Here is a 26,652-nt window from a genome sequence, read left to right as displayed (position 1 = left end):
TCATTATTAATACGATTTGTTTGCATCTAAACTGGACTGAGCTAATCTATTCATTTTTTCTTTACAGCTTACTCAACATGCAAGCGATTGGTCGCAATAAAGCATCCGTTACGCAGGATTTTCATAACGCGGGAGGCGGAAACCACAACATTAGCAATAGCAGCAGCCGAAGCAGTAGCAACAGCAGCAGTAGCACCAGCACCAACCGGCTATCACTTCTGGTAGCAGCATCCTCATCAGCATCTTGCTCGCCGTCGTCGTCACCACCCTGGAGCTCGCCTACCCAGACGCCAACAGCAGTAGCTGCCGATTGCTCAACGAAATACCCAGAGGCACAGAGCCCTACGAACAGCAATGTTGGCTCTACAATACTTTCACCGCCGCCACCAGTGAGCAACCTAACGGAAGAGCATCTTTCGTTACTTCAGCTACTGGCTACTGCCGCCGTTGCCCAGCAACATCTGCAACAGAAGGCGACGTCGATGACGACCATCACTTCGCCTCCCGCGAGCCATCCTCAACAGCAACCGAACCATCAACATCACTATCATCATCATCACCAAAATAGTACAAATAATCAGAGTTCGACCGGTGATGCCGGGTCGAAGCGACGTCGTAAAAGTAGTTCTCGAAAGGACAAGGAAAACCAAGACCACCGTCGTCCGCTTCCGGTTCTACCACTCGGTAGTATGGGCCATAAAGCTATCGATCTCAGCACTGTCGGTGTCGGAGCCAACGTCGTCGGCGGTATGGCCGAAAATGGAATTGAACGAAATAACAACAGCAGTAACAATAACAATAGTAGCGTTAACAATAAAAATATAAACGAAACTATTTTTGATAGAGTGTATAAGAAGCCGTACAACATGTATATAGCCAGCGCTTTCTGCAAACCGATCATCGAGAAAGATAACGAACCGGAAGAAGGCAAGGAAAACTTTTCTTTGGCAGAATTCCTTCGAAACCATAAGGAGGTTTCGATCAGTACACTTGCTGGCAGTAATAAACAAGGAGACAGCGAAGACGTGGTACTTGTCAATGATAAATTAGATCATCTCGCTCAAAAGAAGCAATTATCTCACCAGGTTGACTTTCAAACGGATACGGTTATAGTATCGACGATCGATGCCAATCAAATTGGTGATATTAGAGACAAACATATGATTCGATTAATTAGTCGACGTCTGTGTTGTCGTATCTGCCAGAACCAACAGCGCCTAGAGAACCTTGATAATTGTCATTATCACAGCAAAACTTCGCTAATCCTGCATACTAGGTGGCGCCACGGTGCTATCTCAAATCCCCAGCAACGATGCAAACTATGTAGCAAACAGTTTAGCCGTCGATACAAATTGATTCTGCATCAGAGACTGAAACATCGTAAGTCGCAGAATAACAAACGGTCAGCAAAGAAACCTTCGCCTCAAATTGCAATTGCAAAAAAATGCGCAAAAGTGACCAATAAAAGTTTGCAACGCAAGCAAAAAAAGCGAAAGCCTAAAAACTGGTCCTACAGTAAGAAGCGAAAGTAAATTTGTTTGACATCTTAGTCCGAATGTATAAAGTCGATCATTTCATATTGCGTGTATCACTGCAGTGGCTACACTTGTAAAAAAATATTTCTTCGAAGAAACGTATACACGAGAAGGATTATGTAAAGCCACTATTATAGAATACTTCCATCCGAGGAAGTGTTTCGGATATTTATTTTCGCACAAATATTTTTTCCGGCTGGGCATATTTCGTAAAATAATACTGAACTCTATTGTTTTATCTAACAGTAGTTCAAAATTAAAACCAGAGAACAATTCGGCTGAGCCAAGTGTGCAATTTATTTTCTACGATCCACCAATCCACACATTCATTATGAACGTACAAAACTGATTGGATTCAGAGTCGCAAGAGTCTGCGAAAATTGATAAAAAATGCTTAATAAGAAATGGGAAAGAGAAGTCGATTTACTTGAGAAGAATAACAGCTTCAAAGCAGGATTTTATTTAATTCGTTATTCCACAGTACACTAGATACGACGTAAACGATAAGTGAGAATAATAGATTAAATTAACGTGTCATATACCCACAAACAGGGGTAAATCGCAACAGAGCAAAACAAGATAATACCGATTATTATATATATTATTATTGTAACTGTTTGATCAATGTGAATTCTTAATAAAATGATAAAACACAGAGAACAGACGAGAAATGGAACTGTGGAAAAAAATAAGATCTCGGCTAGTTTTCCTGTAGTTAAATATCACCAACTATTCGGAACTAATTAACAGTAAAATTTATTATCTCGTGTTACATTTCGTTTTTGCCTTTCTCTATTGAAAAAACGTAGAATTGTCGAAAAAACTAATTTTTTTTCGGCACCCCGGAGACCCCTAGTGTATATGCTATTCGACTCAGGACAACGAGAAAGGATATTTATTCTCCGCTCGATTGCTTGGAGATGGTTGATCCGATTTCAATATATTTAGACTTGTTTGACTACTATTGGTTTATTTATCAAGATCGAAGATCAAATGGCGGACACTTCTGGTTCCTGATATATAATTGTTTTCGTGGAGATGGCTGAACCGATTTTGACAAACGCAGGCTGTTTTCAAAGCTACTCTTTTCGCTACAATAAATGCCGGTAGTGCATTTATTTGCTGCGTATTTCTTCAAAATGTTGATCAATGAGGCGGGACCGAAATTGGTCTTTTTTATTATAGTTCTGTGAAAGTTTCTAAATAAGGTTAGAGATTCTTGGCTATCCTCGTTCGCTTCTTGCAGAATAATTTGATTTCTGAAGCCGTTTAGAGGCCTAAGTGTTGATGGGATAAAGTCGTTATCGTCGGTATCCGCAGAGTGTTGTGTCATGTCGTCACTGGAGGAGGAGTTTGCTTTTACTTCTGTTTGCTGTTCTGGTTCAGGTTCGATACGAGAAAGTACGTCCGCATTTGGGTCGAAAAATGTATGAAAATTTAAAAGATAAAAGTGAACTTTTTGTTTCAGACCGAAGAGCGTCGTAATAAATTTGTTATCAGCGGAATGTTGCCCTTAAGTGTTCGAGATTCGAATGAATTGCATTTTTCTTGTTTTGATTTCGGGATCAGACGGAGAGAAATAAAGTTTTTGTTTGAACCATTATCTACTAGTAATTTTGCGTCTTTGCCAAAGAGTTTAACTGTTACATAGGGTAGTCCATTTATTGCAGCCATGATCCAATGATCCTGTCGGAAGCGGCGGCCTCTTGAATACAAACCTGTAACCGCCTCAACTGCCCGGTCTACTCAAAGCTAGGTTTCTTTGCTTTAGTTAGGTCCGAACGAGCGGTAGCGAGGTCGGACTGCACTCGAATCAAATCGAAGTGGCGAAGCCGCATTAGATATTTTTTCACTTAGTAAACGGAAAATACCACATACATTTGCTTGGTAGATACACCTATACAATTGATTTGATGCTTAGTGGCTAATAGTCAACAAGTTTCCTTGGGAATTCCGCTCTGAAGTTCATGAATCAATCTTTATTCAAGAGTACAAGAATCAATATTTATTCAAGAAGTACAATTGAACGGCTGAAAGCAAAAGTCGGATAAGTGCAACTTAGTTTGGAAAACCCGTTTAAGTATTTTTGAATGCAAAAACCGGATAAAAACATTAAGCGCAAAAGTCGGACACGGACTTTGAAATGCAAAAGCCGTTTAAAAACATTTTTATTGCAAGAATCAGACAAAAATACTTTGAATGCAAAAACCGGACAAAAACTTAACCGGTTCTTCCAAAACAAATGTATTTATCCGGTTTTTGCATTCAAAGTTATTTTCGGCCAACTGCCGCTGCGGGATAAAGCATGGATCGCTAGTTTGCTACGGGTGGCGTGATATGTAAGGACATTTTCATTGAGTCTCGTCTTGTTCCGCAGGGAAAATCGAATGTGATTTAATAATTATGTCAAGTCTACTTTATAAATTTCAATAGAAACTCTTTGCAATAAATTATTATAGATGAATCATTAATGTTAATGGTTAAGTTTTTGTCCGGTTTTTGCATTCAAAGTATTTTTGTCCGGTTCTTGAAATAAAAATGTTTTTAAACGGCTTTTGCATTTCAAAGTCCGTGTCCGACTTTTGCGTTCAATGTTTTTATCCGGTTTTTGCATTCAAAAATACTTAAACGGGTTTTCCAAACTAAGTTGCACTTATCCGACTTTTGCTTTCAGCCGTTCAATTGTAGGTCTACAAAACGGGCGTTAACGTATTATCATTCATTTGTTTTTATTTTAAATCAATTCCAGTTATAATATTAAGACAATTGCAGGAATCGGCGAAATGACCCTTTCGGCAAAATGGCTTTCGGTGAAATGACATTCCTCAGACACTATTATTGAATCAAACAAAAATTTGAAAATCTAATTGAATAGTTAGAAATTGTTTTAATCTTATGATCCATACTATTTTAGTCTAAGTTAGCTTCCAAGAATCTTATAGAAGGAATCCAGACTAAGTGTAACAAAAACAATGCAAATCAAAGCAAATCAATATGCAGTATCAATTTGAACAAGTTGTTGTCCCACCGGGAATTAAACGCTTCAAAAGATTAAAATTTAAATTCCGAAATTTGTCTAAAAGCGGCCTGCTCGGTTTAGTAGTATAAAAGAGTTGCACAGGCTCATATATACAGAACTATTAGATGCCAGTTTCAGTTCAATTATTATTTGCTTCAAAACAATAAGCGTCTGCTGGCTACACGCGTTGTAACTATGACATTGTTCATTAATGTGTTAATAACATCAAGTTACAATATGAACAAAATTTCGGAATTTTGTTTCGTATCCATTCCGTATATTCCTGATATGCCAAAGCGAAAATTAATGTAAGTATCTAAATATTTTATGCGGACTGTTTCACATGTTTTCTTCCTCGTATTGTTGCCATATTATTTACCGACACATGCCGAAGATTATCGACGATTTTGAAGAAGGATCAATAAAATTACACTATTACTTTATCGAAAATTATCATGATAAAATAAAATCGTTTCATTTGTCCAGGTTTAAATCTTTAGGTTGTTTGTATCTAAAATTGAGCTTTCAAGTAACTTTGCATTCATCATAATTAACTTCTAGTTAAAGGACGTTATTCAAAAACTTAACAATGTAAAAATTTGTAGAAAATTGAATAGAACCAATTATCAAGAAAGAATCTAATTGTCAATGTTATCATTCGCTAACAATCTAAGCGCTTAAACTAGAGCAAGTTTGTTATTAGTCAATTGAATAAGTTTTTAGTTTAGTATCATTATCATCTTTATTTTTGTATTTATTATGGGGATCCTAGTATTTATTATGGGGATCCGTTTCATTTTTAATGTTATTGTGCTCGGTCGTGTCTTGCATACAACTCTCAAATTTTTTTCTGCCCCACGACACTTGAACCGACTTTGAGAGGGGAGACACCAATGTTGAATTGAATTTGCTACCAGCGCTCCATTCCAGTAGAATAACGGATTTCAGCTGCGAACAAATTAGAAGAAGTTGAATTTCCATCAAACTCTATTTTATTATTCCTTCAGATGAACCAGCGGTAAAGTAAAATCTTTGCCTGTAGCAGACAAATTCGCTACAACTTGATTCGGAACCAATGAGGCATAAACAGATGGTGCAGAGTACATAGCTTATTTTCGTTAGTAACCAAAACTTTGTAAACAATCGAGAAGTTCTAAGGCATGATGCGGTATATGTAAATTAAATATGTTTCGAATTATCGGAAACTAGGTGGAATGAGGATGAAAGCGAGAAAGGGGGTTCTAAATCATGTATCACTGTATATTAAAGTGGTTTTTGAAATTTTTGCTACGTGTTAATTAAATTTTAACGAACAATTCTTTATTTTATGAAGAAAACTAAATTTATTAATTTTCTTTCTGGGTATATAGTTCTGGACGAGCCCGTACACAGTCAGGTGCCAGTGTATCCGACACGTAGAGACGTCGGTTACCTTGTAATGTTACTTGGTAATCATTGCATATACATTGCAGCAGACATCCAGCCACCGTAGTTGCATCAGCTGGGCACCAAAGTTACCGATAATAATTGCAATAATTGCATCGGCTAGGTAGCAATGTCTCATGAACATGTAGGTAACACAGGCATGGTAGTTCGATAGAAGAATTCAAAGTATTTAGTACTACTTAACGTTTAGTGAATGAAGTGTAATTATTATTTAAAAACTCTATAATAAAGAAAAATACTAAAGTATATAAATTAAAGTCCCGTCGGGGTATTTAGAGCTTTACAAAACTGAACTAATCTGTATGGGAGTCTGAAATGAACTTATTCATTCTATTTCAATAAAAGCACGAAAGCACGAGCTTTATCCCTAAAACTGTTAAGCCTGCGTTTATTGTTGATGGTCTTCTATTCACGTTTTGGTAAGATTTTTTCAATCGATAGCACGTTGGTCACAAGTGTTTACATCGCAGCCATCTGCGTTTTTACATAATCTTATCTCAGGTGCTGAAGCGCGTTTCATGGAGCGGTTTCTTGAGTCGGCCGAATAGAAAAAAGTCGCAGGGAGTCAAATCCTGTGAATTCGGTGGTTGCTGAATGGTATTCGATTCTTTTTTCGCCAAATGTTCACGGATAACGATGGCATTGTGTGACGGCGCGTTATCTTGTTGCAAGACCCACGAGTTGTTTGCCCACAAATATGATCTTTTTCGGCGAATTGCTTCACGCAAACGTCTCATAACGCCCAAATAATACTCCTTATTGACGGATTTTTCGGTCGCGGCTCATTCGGAGTACGCCATTTACTCGCTTGATGTCTGGATTGAGTGTCATAGTAGCAAATACACGTCTCGGTTTCAGTAATAATCCTTTTGCTGAACGTTGGGTCAGATTCGGCCTTGAAAATCGTGTCGCGGTTCTTTTTTACACGAAATTCACATTTTTCGGCAACAGATTTGCAGTGACACGTCTGAGGCCCAAATCATTATCCAAAATATTTTGAACATTGGCAGAGGACCCATTTCTTTAATAGACAATTTGCGGTCTACGGTCATCCATTATTTGGTTTTGTTGATGTCTTCGTCGGTTTTCGATGTCGATGGCCTACCGCTTATCTCATCATCTTTCACAGACTCACGGCCACTTCTGAACCGTTCGTGCCACTAATAAACGACTGTTTTCTTCAGAGTATCGTTGCCGAAACACTCTACTAACGTTTGCGTCGCACCATTGAAACCGTTTCTAACGCAAAATTTAATGCAAACTCGTTGTTGCAAATTCAATTCCATTTTGAAAGTTGTACAAAATCGAGGACACGCACAATCGCAGATGTACTCAATACAGAGTAACTTTTACAAATGTTCAGGTATCAAGCTGAAAATTTATGACAGATGTGGTAACCTAAAAAAACAAATCTTATCGGGAGACTGTGTTTCTTTATATATCTGCATTTAATTCAATAAATTTCCATAATAATCTTATATTTCAATGATATTATGGATAACCTATATGGTATACTTTCACTTAATTTATATCAACCACAGTTTCTGCTTAAACTAATAAAAATTCAGAATGGCTAAACTATCTGTTTATTACCGGAAATTTCGCTAAGTTTTCTAATGAAATTAATAGATACGCTAATCTATCAACTACCAGCGATAAACTTTGAGCTCGAACCCACTAAGATAAACAGAATCAACGAATCCTTCCGGTGCCTCCAGCGAAACGACAACATATCCATTAAATCAAATTGAGCTAGATTGAAAGTGATGAACGGCGATGATGCTACCCTCAGTAATATCATAACTGGTGCGTGTAGAAGACGACACACCCCCCCAACACCACCCAACCCATCGAAGGAGCGAGTGGTCGGTATTAGATTGGTTGGGATCCACCTACCCAGGGACGATGATGGACTATTCTTTTCTGGGATAGGTAATTGAAAGCAAACGAGAAGAAAGATGTAACAAATAGAGCCAATGAAACTAAAGCGGTGTGCCATGTTCCGAACGGAAACATAAATATGTATCGAGGGAAAATAAAATTCAGCATATTATTTTCTTGTGGGTGTTGCATTTTGTCAGCTGTGTGGATAATAAAGTGCTTCAGGAGCTGTGCTATTCCATTGTAACAGTGAAGTTGGCAAAAATGCACTCAAGAAGTAATACCATAACGAGATAAAGTTGTTCAAGTGTAACTTTTTCCCAACGTTTTCTTTTGACCTCTAACCATTGGAGGACGATGTTTATTCACAATATCAAAATGCAAGTGTTGATGAAAGGCAGATAAGGATTTGTTGTGCAGGCAAACAGAGGAAAATGGAAAGAATCCATTTTCTCGTATTGTGCTCTGATTACTAGGAGATAAAATAGGTATTGAAGATTTGATGACAGTTTCGCCAGGTTGGAAGCATAACCAATCAAAAAGCACTTCTTCCTCCAGTTGGTGCTGGATTTTATGGCTGATCTTTGACAGATAAAGGAAGGACGATAAAGTGACTAAGATATCTTAGTTACAGACAAACTGGTTCATCATTTTGGTGTGTTTGGTAAACATGTTGTCACCGCCATTGTATTCACAGGCAACTGTTTTGCGATACTAAATATATCCCAGACGACAAAGGATGAAAACAAACCAGTGTTCATAATTGTGCGGCAGCAGAGCAGGAATGTTACTGTCTTAATGCAAAATACACCAGCTATTAAATTATATTCCATTTTTTCGGGGAGCAGAATGTATCACGAAAAATTACGTCATTATCAGAGCCCATATTTTACAATTATAGAAGAATGTTTATCATTAATTAAATCAAACAAACCGCTCTTTTCAGTACTAAGAATTTTAATACGGAAATGTACGAATCTCAAATTAATGTCTTTTATTATGATGAATATTCTGTAGTTGAATTCGTTTTTAATTGCCTTTGCTAGAATTAGTTGCTATAATCCAAGGAGAAAGACCTGTGGGCCATCCGCAAGGGGGCCGGACCCCCTTGGGATGACTACCACGGCAACAAAGCAACAGGCGGAGAAGGAAAATTTTATATACATAAAAAAGAAAAACACTAAACTCTGTAGGCCAAAACATTAAATTTTTTTTTTACCTCCCCGGTGAACGACCAAAATGGTTACAGTCGGAGTAAAATTAATGATATAAAAAAACGTGATTAATCCACCTAGCAGTGAGATGATACCTTTTTTTTTATAAATCCGCATGTGTTTTTTGCATGGATATTCTTAGGTGTTTTAGTTCTCATGACATTATTTTAATTATCGTCGTTTTAAACGGCAAATTGAGATCTTAATCACTCATTAACTGCAAATCGTATCGAATTTCAATCTTAACGGAACCGGAATTCTAGAATCGGTGTAGCCAAAATCAATTAAATTCACCTAAAAAATTGTAGTGCGAATTAAAATTTGGGGGTACATTCCGAATCCAAAAACGAATACTACTTAAACTGAAATAAATTTATTTGGTAATCGACTATCCAAATCCGCCAACCCGATAAACCTGATTAATTTATGTGAAATGGACATTTTTATACTAATCACCCTATATCTCCTAAACCAGAAGTCGGATCTTACTAAAAAGTAAGATGTTTTATAGGATTTTAAGATCTCTCATTTGAATCATAGATGGTCCTTAGATTTCATTTGAATCTTAGATCGGTTCAGCCATCTACGAGAAAAATGAATTGCATTATTTTAATTTCGTTTCACGTATCATCCTATGGTTCCGCAATCAGAAGTCGGATCCAAACGTAATTCAGGAACCTTGGTTGGGAGTATACGACTTTTCATATGAATCGGAGTTTGTAGTTTAGCCATCTCCGAGAAAATTGAGTGAAATTATTTGTCACACACGCATTTGCTGATCTCGACGAACTAATTCGAAAGGTATATGGGTGTTATGTTTTTCCAGCATTTATTGCTGTAATTAGTTTAAATAAATATAATTATGGAATTGCTTTCAACTCGAAAATTCTGCCATCATCTGGTTTACATATTCGAACGCTTATGTTGCCAAAAACGAACCGTGCTAAAATCGGTGCGAGGCAAATTGTCCTGAAAAAGGATGCTGTACACAGTCTTTTTGGTACTCAGAAACAATTGTATGTAACAGTATAAAAAATCGTGTTTCACATTGCTCCCAAGCATTGCTTTGTCATACAGCGCTCAAAACACCTACTGCTGGAATTGGGAGAAAAAAAAGTCGCTTATACAAAAATGTCGATATCTCCGTTGAAAATGGACGGATTTTAACAATCTATGGCTTGTTGGATAGCTATTACCGTGTGGAATCTAAGTATAGAAACATATTCTGTTTTCAAAGTCAAATGTGACAGATACTGTCAAAAAACTGAAATTTTTGACATAAAACTTCGTATAACTCAAAAAGTAAACATCCTATCTCAAAACCATTCAATAGCGTTCTGGGTGACGGGGAGACCTTTCATTTGCGACTAGTTTGATCAAAATCGGTCCAGCCATCTAAGAGATCTCGACCTCTTAGTTGACGACACACATACAGACACACACACACATACACACACACACACGGACATTTGTTCAGTTCGTCGAGCTGAATCGATTGGTATATGACATTGGAAATGTCAATTTTTTTCTCCAAAGTTTGAGCGAATTCTATATCTATTTTTTATATTCATAAAAAAAGGTAAAAAGTTTCAATAATAGTATAAAAACCTGTTCTAATCCACCTAGTGGTATAATGATGCCTTTCTCATATATAATATTGAGGTATTCTATTCAATATTTTCTCTTTTGTAAAAACTTTGAATACAAGACCCGAATAAATACATTTGTTTTCGAAGAACCGGTTAAGTTTTGTCCGGTTTTTGCATTTAAAATTATTTTGTCCGGTTCTTGCAAAAAGATGTTTTTAAATGATTCTTGCATTGCAAAATCCATGTCCGGTTTTTGCTCTCAATGTTTTTATCCGATTTTTGTATTCATAAATACTGAAACGGGTTCTCCACACTAAGTTGCTCTTATCCCATTTTTGCTTTCAGCCGTTCAATTAATGAAATTTATCATGAGTCTTGGAAACGAAAATAAAACATCATAACTGATTTTTTGTCATTATATTGTTATCATAGGTTTTAAATTTTGGAATTTTTTCGAATCTGTATGCTTAGCAACAAACGAGCTCAGAGAAAAATAATAGTGTGTATGTGTTCGCTCTCTCTCTATTTCTCTCTCTCTCTCTCTCTCTCTCTCTCTCTCTCTCTCTCTCTATATATATATATATATATATATATATATATATATATATATATATATATATATATATATATATATATATATATATATATATATATATATATATATATATATATATATACATATATATATATATATATATATATATATATATATATATATATATATATATATATATATATATATATATATATATATATATATATATAGATATATATATATATATATATCTATCTATCTCTCTCCTCTCCTCTCCTCTCCTCTTTCTGCTAGTATGCCGTCCAAACAAGAAGTATTTCGCGAGCGGGTTGTACAGTTCTACAAACTGCACAGAAATCTCGGCAAAAAGTATAAGGTACAACATTTTAAAAGCGAAAATGTTGCGGCTTCGACTACTTATCATATCCTAACATCCCCAACAACTGCTCGCAAGCAAGGTAGTGGAAGACCAGCCAAAATTATGGACGCAAAAGGACTTCGTTCTCTTTCTCGTGCCTTCAACAACAAGGATTCACTGAGCCAACGGGATGCCGCAATAAAATTCAACTGTTCTCACCAGTACATCTGCAAAACGTTGAAAAGAGTCGGAATAAAGTGCCGAAAGAAGACACGAGCCCCGGAATATACTGACGCACAGATTTCAACGCTGAAGTCCGAATGCCGCTGGTTGAATAAAAATTATTCCGGAAAAAGTTTCGTTTTGGACGACGAAAGATTTTTTTTGCTCTTTCGAAGACGCAGATTCTCGGAAATGATCGATACTATTCAACGGATAGTTCTATTGCACCTCCGAACATAAAATATATGTTTAAACATAAGTTTGAACAGAAAGTGATGCTGTACATTGCCATTTCCGAGAAAGGTATTTCTAAGCCATGGTTCAAGTACCAGAACGAATGTTTGAAGAAAATTTTGATACCGTTTCTTCAAAAAACATCATGCTGATGGACAATACGTGTTTTGGCCGGATAAAGCGTCATCGCATTACACCAAAAAACACAATCGTTCCTGAATACCCATTCGATCTCATTTGTACCCAAAAACCACAACCCGACAAATCTGCCTCAGTGTCGCCTAATCGAAGATTTCTTCGGGGCTTTGTTCTCCTTTTTGTACAAAAATAACTGGAGAGCCACGAATTGCAAACAGTTGATTGGAAGAATCAAGCGATGCATTCGCAAAGTTGACAAGAAGGCCGTACAACGCTTCTGTTCCGACATCAAACGGAACCGTTTTCAAATTTCGGACCGTTTTCAAATGTTCACTAATTTTTTTTCAACAATGGACAATGTATGTTTAATTTCAATCAATCAGATCATCTTCAAGTATGTTTGTCTTTTTTTGACAGCTTGAGAAAGAAATTCCAAAATTTTAGTTGCCACCCGTTAGCACCGTTTCATTGAGGCAGTCGAACTAGTTTTTGTTGTTGAGGCAGCGCACACTTTGAACTACAGATCGTCTCCAGAAACAGTCGGCTAATTATTTTACGAGACAATGATGGGTGCGTGGCAGTAAAATCCCTAAAAATTAAAAAATGTCACCGAAAGTTGTTTCGCGTTGGAATCTCTCATACAAACTTGTAATCGCCTCGTTTGCCCGATCTACTCAAAGCTAGGTTTCTTTGGCAAAATTTTCTCGACAATCTTAGTCATTTGAAAGATACTATTCGATAAGTTGTAATGGGTTCACTGGAATGCTATGATATGGTCACAGATTACATTTAAATGATTTGTTTCGATGGAGTAATCTAATAAGTAATGTAATTGACAATGCCTCGACCGATTTAAACCCCCGCAGGAATTTCGTTTGGGAGCTATAATGCTATTATATTAGTTTATGTTTTCAGACAGCAGAATTATCAAACTGATTACTTAACCTATAATCCACGGAATTCGACACACATTCGCTTTAGCTCAAAAAAGAATTATGATCAAAAATAGAAATATGAAATACTTCTTTTTTATTTTTTTTCATAGATACGTTTATTTCATAGGCAATATACATAAGTTTTTCTTCGCCGTGGCATCCACAATACATAATACTTTAAACCTAATACATTTCGAACATAACATTAGTACGACTATAGTGACTTGATAATTATTATTCAAAATGTCGTTCAGGCCCTGTTTTATTTTGTCCAAGAAAAACGGTTTGTTTTTGCCATTCGCGTTTAAGCGAATGGCTTCAATTGCACTCAGACTATTTGTGAAGAGAAAATAATGGTTTGGAGATAATGTGACGATTACACTCAAACTATAATGAACTGCTGCTAACTCTGCTATAGAAACAGATGCAGGTTCTTGAAGCCTAAATGAAGCAGAAACAGTATTCTTGAATATACCAAACCCAGCAGCCTCTTCAATTCGTGATCCGTTCGCGTAAAAACATTTTCTCAGAATCAATATGCCTGAACTTACTTGTAAATAGTTTTGGGATTTCCATCGAGCCTAGGTGTTTCGGGATTCCACGCACTTCGCGCTGCATGGATGTGTCGAAAAATAACGTTGAGTCAGGAACATTTAGGAAGCTGAAACGGATAGGAATATATCTTGAAGGGTTGATTTCCTGTGACATATGGTTAAAATATACTGTCATGAATCTTGTTTGAGATTGAAGCTCAACTAGCCTTTATTAATTAATAACCAGGGGATTCAGTAAGTACCTCACATCTTATTAGCAGTCGTGATGAATGCCCCCAAAAGCGATCTTTCAATGGAAGAACTCCTGCCAGAACTTCAATACTTATTGTATGTGTCTAATGCATGCAGCCTAAGGCAATTCACAAACAACGATACTGAATTCACTCTTATATGATAATATTGGAGTTTGCAGCGGAACGAAAACAAACGCATCCATATTCCATCACTGAAAGTATCGTTATCTGATACAATTTTATTAGATCTTCCGGGTGAGTACCCCACCATCCTGGTATTGTTAGAAGAAAATTTACTTTTTGTTGGTATTTTGTTATCAGATACCTTATGTGTCCTCCCCACGTGCATTTGGAATCAAACCACATCCCAAGGTACTTGAAAGTCAAAACCTGTTGGATCATTCTTCCCATCATATGGAGCTGAAGCTGCGCGGGATCATGCTTTTTTGAAAAGACGACCAGCTCTGTTTTCTCCGCAGAGAATTCGATAACCAGATGAACAGCCCAAACGGACAAGTTATCTAAGGTATCTTGCAATGGTTTTTGCAGATCAATAGCTTTGGGTCCGGTAACTGAAACCACGCCATCATCTGCCAATTGTCTTAGTGTACATGGGGTTACGAGACAGCAGTCAATGTCGTTTACATAGAAATTATACAGGAGCGGACTGAGGCATGACCTTGCGGGAGACCTATGTAGCTAAATGATCCCTACCGTGTAAATCAGGAAATACTTTCCAGGTGCAATCTAGTCGAATTGATGTCGAGCAAAGAGACAAGTCTAATCCGTGTCGTGCTACCCATATTCAATACTGTCATGTTGAAATTGTCGCAAATATTATATATTAAGGTTGATCTGATATTATTGTAAACGGAACCCCACATAACTCAGTGCGAATTGAAATCTCTTAAAATCAATCGTGGAGCAGGAAGAGCCTCGACCATTTCAGTAAGCTGTCGTCCAACTTGAGCTCTTGGAGGAATATATAGTTACATACTGATCAATCACCAACGGCCCAACTCGTTCGACCACGCCACTGCAGAAGTGCAGACATCAGCAGTACAGTCCGGTGGACTTTGCCAACTCGTTCGAACACGCCGCTGCAAGCATTCCAGCCCGGTGGACTTCACCCCCAGGCCAATATAGCATGATCAGCAATTAGAACCATTAAGTAGAACCTCGATAGGTAGGGCATTCATTCAGTTTCAATCGCGCGACGAGTTCAGTTAGCATAGCATAGTGTTAAATGTAAATTTAATTAAAGGAATAAAAAGTTTTTTTTAAAGACCACCGCGTGTGATCTTTTTATTGGCGCAGCCGTCCGGAGTCGGCTGAGTGATTGCTTGTGATTAAGTGGAAAAATTACGAACACGAAAACGTAGTTACAGTGATTCCGCCGCGTTCATACGAAGAGAACAAAGCATCGGTGGCACGTAGATGATTTCATCGCCACAGAGTTGAGGATCCCCCCGCAAGCAACACCTGGAGTAACCAGCATCGTCAGCCCGGCCTACACAGGACACGACAGCAAAACCGTGAGTAACACAAACCTTTTTTTTAAGTGATCAGTGAGTCTTTAGCAAGGAGATTTTGCAAACTCCTACAGAAAATTCGCACTACCAGATAGACGAGTTTTCTGTCCCGTTGACGTACTACCAGATAGGCGACAATTTGTGGTGTCTTTTCGGCTTATCCGACCTTTTAACTAAGTGCAGTGTTATTTACGAGGAGGTTTCGCGCACTACCAGATAGACGCAATACCTCTACAGAAAATCGCACTACCAGATAGACGATTTCTCTGTCCCGACTTGACGCACTACCAGATAGACGACAAGTTGGAAACCCTTTTCTTTTGAATTTTTTTTCAAAACCCTATGAGCCAATTGCAAGAAATCCTGTTCGCGATACGCACACCCAAAAGCGACGACGAACACAGTGATAGCAATAGTGAGTGTTCAAACGATTCAGGAGATTTAGCGCACATACCAATTGCAAATCTCGACATCAATTTAGAAGAAATGTCCCTCAACGAACAACAGCAGCAGCAAGCGCCAACAGCAGAACAAGTGCTCGCGCAGTTAGTAGATCAAGTTACAAGTTTAAATGTGACGATTCAACAAATAACATCGAAACAGCAAGCGCACGATACAGTGCTACAGAATATGGCAAGCCCCCCTGGCTCCTCAAGAAGCAACACCGCACCACAAACCCAGTTGGCAGGTGACATTTTTAGAATTCCTGATCCGATTAAAGGAATTCCCACTTTCGATGGCAACCGCAAACAACTCCAATCTTGGATTACCTCTACGGAAAATACCCTAAACGTTTTCAAAAACCTCGTGAACGACCAAACATTTCAAATTTATGAGCAAGCGGTGCTCAATAAAATCACAGGCATCGCAAAAGACGCGGTTTGCCTCGCGGGTAATCCGCTTAATTTCGATGATGTAAAAATCATCTTATTAGATTCATTCGGCGATCGGCAAGAGCTGGCAACATACAAAGCTCAACTTTGGTCCAACAAACAAAATGAGGATATGAACATCCACAAATATTTTAGACGAACCAAAGAAATAGTGCAAAACATCAAAACGATCGCTAAACAAAACCCGGACTACTGCAACAACTGGGCAGTGATCTGCAAATTCATCGACGAAGACGCACTAGCCGCATTCATTTCGGGGCTTAGACACCCGTACTTTGGATATGCTCAGGCAGCAAAACCTGAGAATATAGAAAATGCTTACGCATTTCTTTGCAAATTCACTTCTGCCGAAAAAATATCATCACAGTTGTTTTCTCAGGCAGGACATAGTAGGCAAACACTAAAGGAAAAAACGCAATCGGATGGCCGCTACCAAAAAGGAACCCAAAATCACACCAATCAAAAAGGAACTCAAAACTATGGCAACAACAGCAATGTCGAGAATAAACAAAAAGCGGACCAAATGGAGGTCGACCCATCCCTTAAAAGCAGACTGACGTTAAATCGGAAGCTCGTCAACAATCAAGAAATTGATTCCGACGACGACTCTAGCGATGTAGAAGCAAATTTTTGCACGATGACGACGCCAGACACGGATCCGTAAAACAACACGACTTCCTACCATACTTAAAAATTGTTGACACGAATGAAAACATTACTCTGAACATTTTGATCGATTCCGGCGCAAACAAAAACATTCTTCGACCAGGGATTCTTAAGAATCCTAAGAAAATTAAACCAACTATCACCAAAAATTTTTGTGGAAGTAGGACTATCTCGTCAAGAGGTATGGCTACACTTTTAGGCTCAGAATTACCAGCAATTCCGGTTTATGAATTAAATTTTCATAATTTTTTCCATGGATTGATAGGTTCAGAAACCCTTTCAAAATTTAATGCAACACTTGATTACAATAATTCAACCCTGAATGTACTTAACAAAACGATTAAGTTTCACAAGTACACAATCAGGCGTAAATCAAAACAGTTCAACCATTTTATAACCCTACCAAGTGACAAAAATGGAAACTGGATTGTCACCAAGCCTTCAAAATTAACTAAAAATATCTTTATTGAACCCGGATTATACAAGTCAGAACAATATAAAACCACCTTTCTCGTCAGAACAAATAACCCCGTACCCCCGGAAATACCTGTTAAAAAACTATCTTTGAAGGTCAATAATTTCGAAGTAAACAATTTCTTTACCCAGGCTAAACAAACCGACAAAATACCGACAGAGACAATCGAATCATTAATTAGAACATCGAACCATTTAACCGAACTGGAAAAATTAAAAACTTTAGAAACTCTTGCAAAACACGACAGAGTTATTCTTAGAGATAACGAAAAATTAACAGCAACGACTAAAATTAAACACAAAATTAACACGACCGACGACATTCCAATCTATACGAAAACGTACAGATACCCACACGCTCATAAGACAACTGTCAAGGACCAAATAGAAGATATGCTGGAAAACGGAATTATCACACATTCAGAATCTCCGTGGAATGCACCTATTTGGGTCGTCCCAAAAAAGACAGACGCTTCTGGTATCAAAAAATTTCGCGTAGTTATAGACTATAGAAAACTTAATGACAAAACAATTGACGACAGACACCCCATCCCACAGATAGAAGACATTTTAGACAACCTAGGGCGCTCTTGTTATTTCACCACGCTTGACCTGAAATCTGGTTTCCACCAGATAGAACTCGACGAAAAATCGCGACAGAAGACTGCATTTAGTACAGACTTAGGGCACTATGAATTTTCGCGGATGCCATTTGGTTTAAAAAATGCACCCGCCACTTTTCAAAGAGCGATGAATTCCATCTTAGGAGACCTCATTGGTAGTGTATGTTATGTCTACCTGGATGACATAATAATTTTCGGCAAAAACCTCCAGGAACATCTTGAAAATCTAGGCAAAGTACTTGAAAGGCTCGCACAATCAAACTTAAAAATTCAACTCGACAAATGCGAATTTTTGAAGCGAGATTGTGAATTTTTAGGCCACATTGTCACAGCCGAAGGCATTAAGCCAAACCCCGAAAAAATTAAAGAAATTCAGAAATGGGAACTACCCAAATCTCAGAAAGAGATTAAGCAGTTCCTAGGATTACTGGGCTATTACAGAAAATTCATTAAAGACTACTCCAAATTAGCATACCCAATGACCAAGTACTTAAAGAAAGACAGAGAACTGGACACGACTGACGCACTTTACATTCAGGCATTTGAGAAATGTAAAAAAATCTTGACAATGGACTCAATTCTGATTCACCCAGACTTTTCGAATCCTTATGTACTAATAACCGACGCTTCAAATTATGCTCTAGGGGCTGTTTTATCCCAAATCAATGATGGAAAAGATCACCCAATAGCTTTTGCATCCCGAACTCTGAACAAACACGAAGTCAACTACTCCACGACTGAAAAAGAAGCGTTAGCGATTATTTGGGCCGTCGAGAAGTTCCGACCTTACTTATACGCACATAAGTTCACGCTGATTACCGATCATAAGCCACTAACATTTATCAAGACCTCTACAAAAAATCTAAAAATCCTACGTTGGCGACTGGAACTCGAAAACTACGACTACACAGTCGAGTACAGAACCGGCAAGACGAACGTTGTTGCCGATGCTTTGAGTAGGAAAGTGGAAGTTAACGCTTTAGAAAACGGAAACGACACTGATGGAGAATCTGTACAAAACAATGCCGCTGAATCTGACGTAGACACCGTCCATTCTGCTGACACATCAGACGATTTCTTTCTTCATTTCACTGAACGTCCCATCAATTCATATAAGAATCAAATTACTTTCAAACATGCCAGAATAAACACCACAACACAGGAAACCATTTTCCCTCACCACACTCGCACAACAGTTTGCAGTAACAATTTGGATAAGAACCTAATCATTGAAACACTCAAAAATTACCACAACGGCAAACAAACTGCAATTCATGCTCCAGAAGATACACTTCAATTAATCCAAGAAGCGTACCGTGAACATTTTTCGGACTCCCCTTCACACTTCGTCATAACGCAAAATATGGTAAATGATGTTACTTCCGAGCACAGGCAAGATTCGATAGTAAAAAAAGAACATGAAAGAGCACACCGTGGCATTCAAGAAGTTGAGAAACAACTCAAACGCTCTTACTATTTTCCAAAAATGTTGAAAAAAATCAAAAGGTATAACAATTCTTGTCGCATCTGTTTCCAACACAAGTATGAGCGAAAACCATACAATATAAAAATTACCCCCAGACCAATAGAAAAAACTCCATTCCAGAGAGTACATATGGATATTTTCGGGATAGACAACCACAACTACCTATCCCTCATCTGCGCGTTCTCCAAACACCTTCAGTTAATTCCAATTGCAACGAGAAATACTCTAGACATTCAAAATGCTCTTACAACTTATTTTGCTAACTTCAGAACACCACGTACTATAGTCTGTGACCACGAAGCCTCCTTTACTAGTATTCAACTTAAAGGATTCCTAGCAGATTTAGGAGTTCAAATAGAATTCGCATCTTCATCCGAATCCAACGGTCAAATAGAAAAAACCCACAGCACAATAATAGAACTTTTCAACACAAACAAACATAAATACCCAGAGTTACATTCACCAGAAATGTTGAACGTAATATCTTCACTCTACAATGAGACGGTCCATTCTGCCACCTCGTTTACTCCAAACGAGATCATATTTAACCAGAGAAATTTGGTAAACCCTCTCGAAATTGCAGAAGCTTCACAAAAAATTTTCGATAACGCCATAATTCACCTAAACAAAGCCAAAAAGAACATGCAAAAGTACAACGCTAACAAGGAAGATCCACCCGTAGTCGATGTTGGCAAAGACGTTTTTGTGAAAAAGGGTACTCGAAAAAAGTTAGACCCCCGCTTTACAATCGCTCAATGTATCGAAAATGGTATCAAAACAGTTAAAATACCGAGGAATGTAAAACGTAACAAGAGCAAAATTAAACGTTTAAGAAGATGAAAATTTCAACTTTACTAATTCATTTCTTTCTCGTTACAGGTTCCGGTACCCTCCTCCAGGAATCACGACAAAAAAAAAAACAAATAAAAAAATTTTTCTTTGCAGCACACAAAAAAAAAATTAGAACCAAAGTTATCATAATCTTCTTTTTCTTTTAGGCCACAGTTGCGATCGATGTTACATGGATACGTGAGAAGACGCTATCGACAGACAGAACGACAAGACAACACCAATCTTTTCCTCTCTTTCCAGCGCGTTATTACGCACTTAATAGTACAAGTTTAGTTGAATAATCAATAATTAATCAAATTCCAATAATGATAGGGTTTAAAATATTCATGCTCGTCGCAATAATTGACGTTAGGGCCCAGAAATTAGAAATAGCTAACATAAATGAGCAACCTCTCTTAACATTGATTACAGGCAAAGACGAAAGATGGACAGATAATCACACAGTTTCCAGATTATCTGTTAAAAATTGGAAAAACATTGTACTCCACGAACCAACCGACCGCGTATATTCAACGCAGCGCCTTCATTCGTGAGTATTCTGATAGTTGTATACAACCTTTGATAGAAGGAAAGACGAGCAAATGCTCAACAAAAGAATCGTTGGAGACAAAAAGTTCTCTCCTTACAGACGGCATGATACTTATTAATAATGCCCGGAACGATTTAATACAAACCAATTGTGGACCAGATGACCGCAATTTGACCGGAAATTTCCTAATATCATTTTCAAACTGTAGCATTTCCTACAGAAACGAATCGTTTACATCGAGTACGAAGGAAATAACAACAAATATTTTACATGGAGCAATGCACAACCTTGTAATGGAACTGCAACCAGAGGACGACGTACTGAAATTAATCAACAACTTTACAATAACCAACAGGAAGAAGATCGACCATGTCTATCTAATGCAGTACAATAACAAACTTTGGGATTGGAGCCTACTAGGAGGAATCTCCATCTCTACGGCATTAACCATAACAGTATCTGTTTTTGCTTTTTTACTCTACAGAAAGTCATTATGCACAATATTATCAAAACTTACTAGGAAAAGTAAACCCAAGACCCCATCACCTGGAGATCAACCAAATCAGGACGCGTGAGGTCACGCTTTTTTACCCCCCGGAGGAGTTACATACTGATCAATCACCAACGGCCCAACTCGTTCGACCACGCCACTGCAGAAGTGCAGACATCAGCAGTACAGTCCGGTGGACTTTGCCAACTCGTTCGAACACGCCGCTGCAAGCATTCCAGCCCGGTGGACTTCACCCCCAGGCCAATATAGCATGATCAGCAATTAGAACCATTAAGTAGAACCTCGATAGGTAGGGCATTCATTCAGTTTCAATCGCGCGACGAGTTCAGTTAGCATAGCATAGTGTTAAATGTAAATTTAATTAAAGGAATAAAAAGTTTTTTTTAAAGACCACCGCGTGTGATCTTTTTATTATATAACGAAGCAATGCAAATATCCTTTTCTTCAATGTTAATTTGACACGAAATTGAAGTAATGTATAAACTATAAAAGGAATAACATTTCTTAATTTCTAAAAGCACTTAGCCATACGGAGAGTCTCTATCGAGACGTATAATGTTAAAGTTATTAAAATATAAAGCTATGTTTGATGTAAGCCATGCTTCGCACAAAGCAAATACATCACATATTTGACTAACACATGGATCAATAAGTCCCGAGACTAACAATGGAAACAACATTTTTTTGCAATTTTTTTTATTCATCAACATAATCACCTTTTAGGGTGATACAATGGTTCCAACGTTTTTCCAATTTTTTAATGTTTATAAAAAATTATCTTTCGCTTCAAAATAAGCTTCAGTTTCAGCGATGACCTCCTCATTTGAGCCAAATCTTTTTCCCTGGAGCATTTTTTTAAGAGCAAAGAGTCAGTAGTCACTGGGGGCTAAATCTGGCGAGTATGGGGTGTGGGGAAGCAGATCAAAGTCTAGTTCGTTCAATTTCGCCATTGTTTTCATCGACTTGTGGCAGGGTGCATTGTCTTGATGAAAAAGGATTTTTTTCTCTGCATGTGCGGTCGTGACTTACGCACCAGTAAGTCAATATAATAATCACTGTTGATCGATTTACCTTTTTCGAGGTAGTCAATGAAAATCACGCCATGCGTATCCCAAAAAACTGACGCCATGACTTTGCCAGCTGACTGCTGCGTTTTCGGACGCTTCGGACGGCTTTCGCCAGCTGTGCGCCACTCAGATGACTGCTGCTTCGACTCTGGAGTGTAGTGATGTATCCATGTTTCGTCCATGGTCACGTAACGACGCAAGAAATCTTTTTTGTTGTGAGTAAATAGCGATAAACTGCTTTCTGAATCATCGACTCGTTGCTGTTTTTGTTCCATCGAAAGCAATCGCGGCACCCACTTGGAAAAAACCTTTTTCATGCTCAATTTTTCATGAAGGATAGTAAATACACTTCCATATGATATCTGTGTCATCTCAGCAATCTCACGGAGCTTCACTTTACGATCTTTCATTATAATTTTTGTCACTTCACTCACATTTTCCGGTGTAACGGCTTCCACAGGTCTACCCGAGCGTTCCGCGTCATTTGTGTCGGTACGACCACGTTTAAACTCGGCGAACCACCGACAAATCGTTGCTTTTGATGGACAAGAGTCCGGATAACATTTTTCAATCCATTGTTTCGCTTGCACGGTGTTTTTACCCATTAAAAACCAATGTTTTATCAAAACACGAAACTCGGTTTTTTTTCATTTTTTAAACAAACTACAAAACGACATTACTCCAACCTCGATAACTCAGCTGTTTCTGGTCGGATCGACTTAAAATTTTGACCCGTTTCAAGCAAAGGTTAGTACTCTAGAAAGACGTGGTTACTGGTTTACTACGAGCGCCATCTCTGCTTTGGTCTCGGGACTTATTGATCCATGTGTATGTGCAGTATAGCACCCCGCGATATGTATCGTCTCTTTCGATCCTACGCAGCGTACAAATTCTGGTACCTGTTAGATCAGCACTGGGTTGCCTTTGCACTCCTTCGTCTTCGCACCTTTATGCCATGGCACCTGTGTGACTCGACACTTCTATGCGTTCGCAACTCTGTGTCTCTACACCTCTGTGCGTATAAACGGGATGTCCTTCGTTGTTAGCTTTCCAGTCGGGAAACGTCCCGAATATTACCTTTGCGATTAGCACAAGCAGTTTAACTAACTGCAGCTTAGAGTAGCAGGCGTTAATTCACGAGCCAGTATAATCGAAACACAACCTCTTCGCTTGAATGGTTTTCACTAAATCATATGGAATACTTCTGTTAAACAAAAATTGAGCAAATGCACAGATTGTCATCTCATCCTTTGAAACAATGCATTGAACAGAGATCCCTCTCTAATGGCTTCGACATGAAGGATATAAGGTGTCACGTTTTCTCTTCCAGATGTGATCCTTGCTTTCGATAATCGATAAAAATGCTCACTAACCAGAATTTTGTGTCGATAAACATAAATCAATTTTGAAGAGTTTGTTTATTCGGTAGACTAGGATATATTTAAAATTTGTATTTAGCCCAAGTAACCAAAAGTTCGTAAAAAGATTTAGCTTAAGCTGAATATAAATCATTTTTTTAAGGAATTACTCATACGTGAATGTTCACCCGCAGAACAAACTTTGAAGCAGTTCCTTATACTGCTTTTAAGCAGCGAGATTGTTTTCTCAGAACTTGTTCTGTACGTTCCAGTTGCCAAAAACAACCACGCGTACTCTAGAGTTCTAATAAAGTGATTGTTTGTTAAAAAATACGTGTGAATTAAATACGAAAATATTACTTGCAAACCTTTACAATATGGGGTAAAGGTTTGCAAGTAATATCAATTGGCCGAAAGCAAATGAAGGTTTGAGTGTATATACGTTCCAGTATACTTCGAAAATAAGGGGGATTTTAGACCAAAGAATATCTACGATCCGAAATATGACATTAGGATTTTGAAATGGTTTCAAAGTTATTTTCTAGAACAGTTATTTTCCAAAACTTACTCTACCACTGCGGCAGCAAAACAGAACGTCTTAAGCCAGTGTGCTGCAATGCACTTGGGAGTCGACCTCTTTGGGAATCACTGTTCTAGAGCCTAGTTAAGGACTTTCCGCTTCAAATTAGTATTTTCGCATGAGTTTTAAAAACAATATCTTCTTGTCTAACCCGAACGAACGTTTTAATAAATTGTTCGTAAAAACAAAACTCTGTTAAATAATTTCGATCTCAATTAACAGAATGTTGCTCACTAATATCACCTGTGATATATTACAGGAACTATTTGCAATCATCTAATAGATCTTGAAACCCTAAAACACGTTCTCGAAGATGAGTTGTACACAAGTGCTTCCAAGTGAGAAAATTTTCAACCATTGTTTACACTATTTGAATTTTTTTGAACTCCTGATATATCATACACTATTTTCCATTAGTACTTTACGATGTTATTCGTAATGACATCCCGCACAACTCTCAAAAAAACAAAATCGCTGTGAGTCATTTAGTTGTTGGATAAGAGCCTCATTTTGATATACAAAATATTTATTGAAGCACTCTAGGTCCATCTGATAGAGAGATTCCGAATTAATGTTTCCATCGTTTGGTAAACTTCAGGTTTCTTGAAAACTTGTTTGAAGTCCGCGTTGCTCCAAATGCTATAATCACAGAGAACAGACATCCAAGCTAGTACAGACATTTTCAAAAAAAGCTGTGTAAAGCATACAAGTAAAAATCCGTTAAAAATCACCGTTGCACACGCATGAATTTCCATTGTACGGAAGCTCGAACGCAAGAGCCCATAAGGGATTACTGAGCTGCTCGAATCGCCTCTAATTGCTACTTGGTGATTGCTTTTTAAAACGACCGTTGAATTTCTTACACAAATTGAAATATCTTCTATGATTTCTGTTCTCTGAGCTATAATTGACAAATATGCAAATATAACTCTTTGGTGTTAGAGAAGTACACTTTAAAATTAAAGCCACGTTCTTACATTTGTTTTACAGTTTGATCTAGTTGCCAGTGAATCAAATTGTTTATTTTGTATGTTTATAGTCATACCGAATTGTTCACGAAGTTTTCGCTACCAACTCACGCAAGCGACGTGGTCAGCGTTACTTTTTTAATCTCATACAACGAGTGTCTCAATTCATTCGAAATAACATTTCGAAGAGTGTTTTTCATAAGGTTGTAGGACTCAAAAAACGTCACAGTGAATTGAACTGGTGAGATTTTAGGAGAAAATATAAAACCAGTCATTGAAAAAAGTGACTGATACGTGCTCTGGATACTTCATGCAACTTTTTTTTTCCATGTCGAGGTGTATCCACGGCAATGGAGTGACACGAGTGACACGTGGTGAGTTGTCGTCACCGAGACGAAAGTTATTAGGTCACGTTCAGGAAATTGACAAGACTGCAACCGTTGCTATGCTCACTGCTTCCGTTTCTCTTTTAAGGTAATGCAACGTTTAAGTAGTAATTTTTCGGTCGAGACGACGATAAAAGAAACTTTTATCAATGGGAGAAATGTTGCAACTCCCTCAGGAAAGTATTTGGCGTAAATAAAGTCGTCCGGATTGCATTCTTTTGGATTTCTGTAGTTTGCAAGTTTTTTGTTCAGTGTTTCCTATTTGGTATATATTTGATTGTCAAAATTGAATTGCGGAAGTTTTACAGTCAGTCTGAATAAAATTTTCATTTTTATCACCGTTTAGTACAACGTACAATTGAACACTTTACTAGCTATTTGTTGGTAATTAAGTTCATCTGAAAAATATCGTATCGAAATGTTTATTTGGTGCGGTATTCTACTATCCGAAGAAATTAATTATCATTGCCCGTTCAAGAGCTCATAGATTGAATGATTGGGTCTTGGTAGCAATAATATCATGAGCGAGACATATTACGGTAATGAACTGGTACGTTTGGGTTTTTTGTTGCACTGGTTGGGTTTTATAGATATGTATGTATCAGGATGAGAACTCACGGAAAAGAGTTTTCTTTGTCTACTTTGTACATAGGTACGTATTTTCTCTATGCTTTGTTTTTATTTTCAACAGACCTCATGGAATCATGGATGTGTTTCTACCAGTTTCAATCTTTTCTACAAATCAGCCATCCATTTTTATTGCTGGGTGGAGTCTTTGATATAGCAGCATGGCAATAAGGATGGGGATGGTAATGACCACCAAACGACATCAAT

At 37.8% G+C, this 26,652-nt stretch overlaps 1 protein-coding gene across 4 annotated transcripts in view; it reads left to right on the top strand.

The window, feature by feature from the left end:
* LOC131434692 (protein charlatan) overlaps positions 1 to 2,227 on the top strand; it is a 48,740-nt gene extending 46,513 nt beyond the window's left edge. For all 4 annotated transcript variants that reach the window (XM_058601690.1, XM_058601687.1, XM_058601689.1 and 1 more), the window contains one exon: positions 68 to 2,227. In XM_058601690.1, the coding sequence (XP_058457673.1) occupies positions 68 to 1,532 (1,465 nt within the window). In that variant the 3' untranslated portion in view covers positions 1,533 to 2,227. The remainder of the gene's footprint in view (positions 1 to 67) is intronic.
* The last annotated feature ends 24,425 nt before the right edge of the window (positions 2,228 to 26,652 follow it).

Source organism: Malaya genurostris, chromosome 3, assembly GCF_030247185.1.
Source record: "Malaya genurostris strain Urasoe2022 chromosome 3, Malgen_1.1, whole genome shotgun sequence".
Taxonomy (NCBI): domain Eukaryota; kingdom Metazoa; phylum Arthropoda; class Insecta; order Diptera; family Culicidae; genus Malaya; species Malaya genurostris.
The sequence above is the reverse complement of the archived record's forward strand: the minus strand, read 5'-3'. Positions and strand labels throughout refer to the sequence as shown.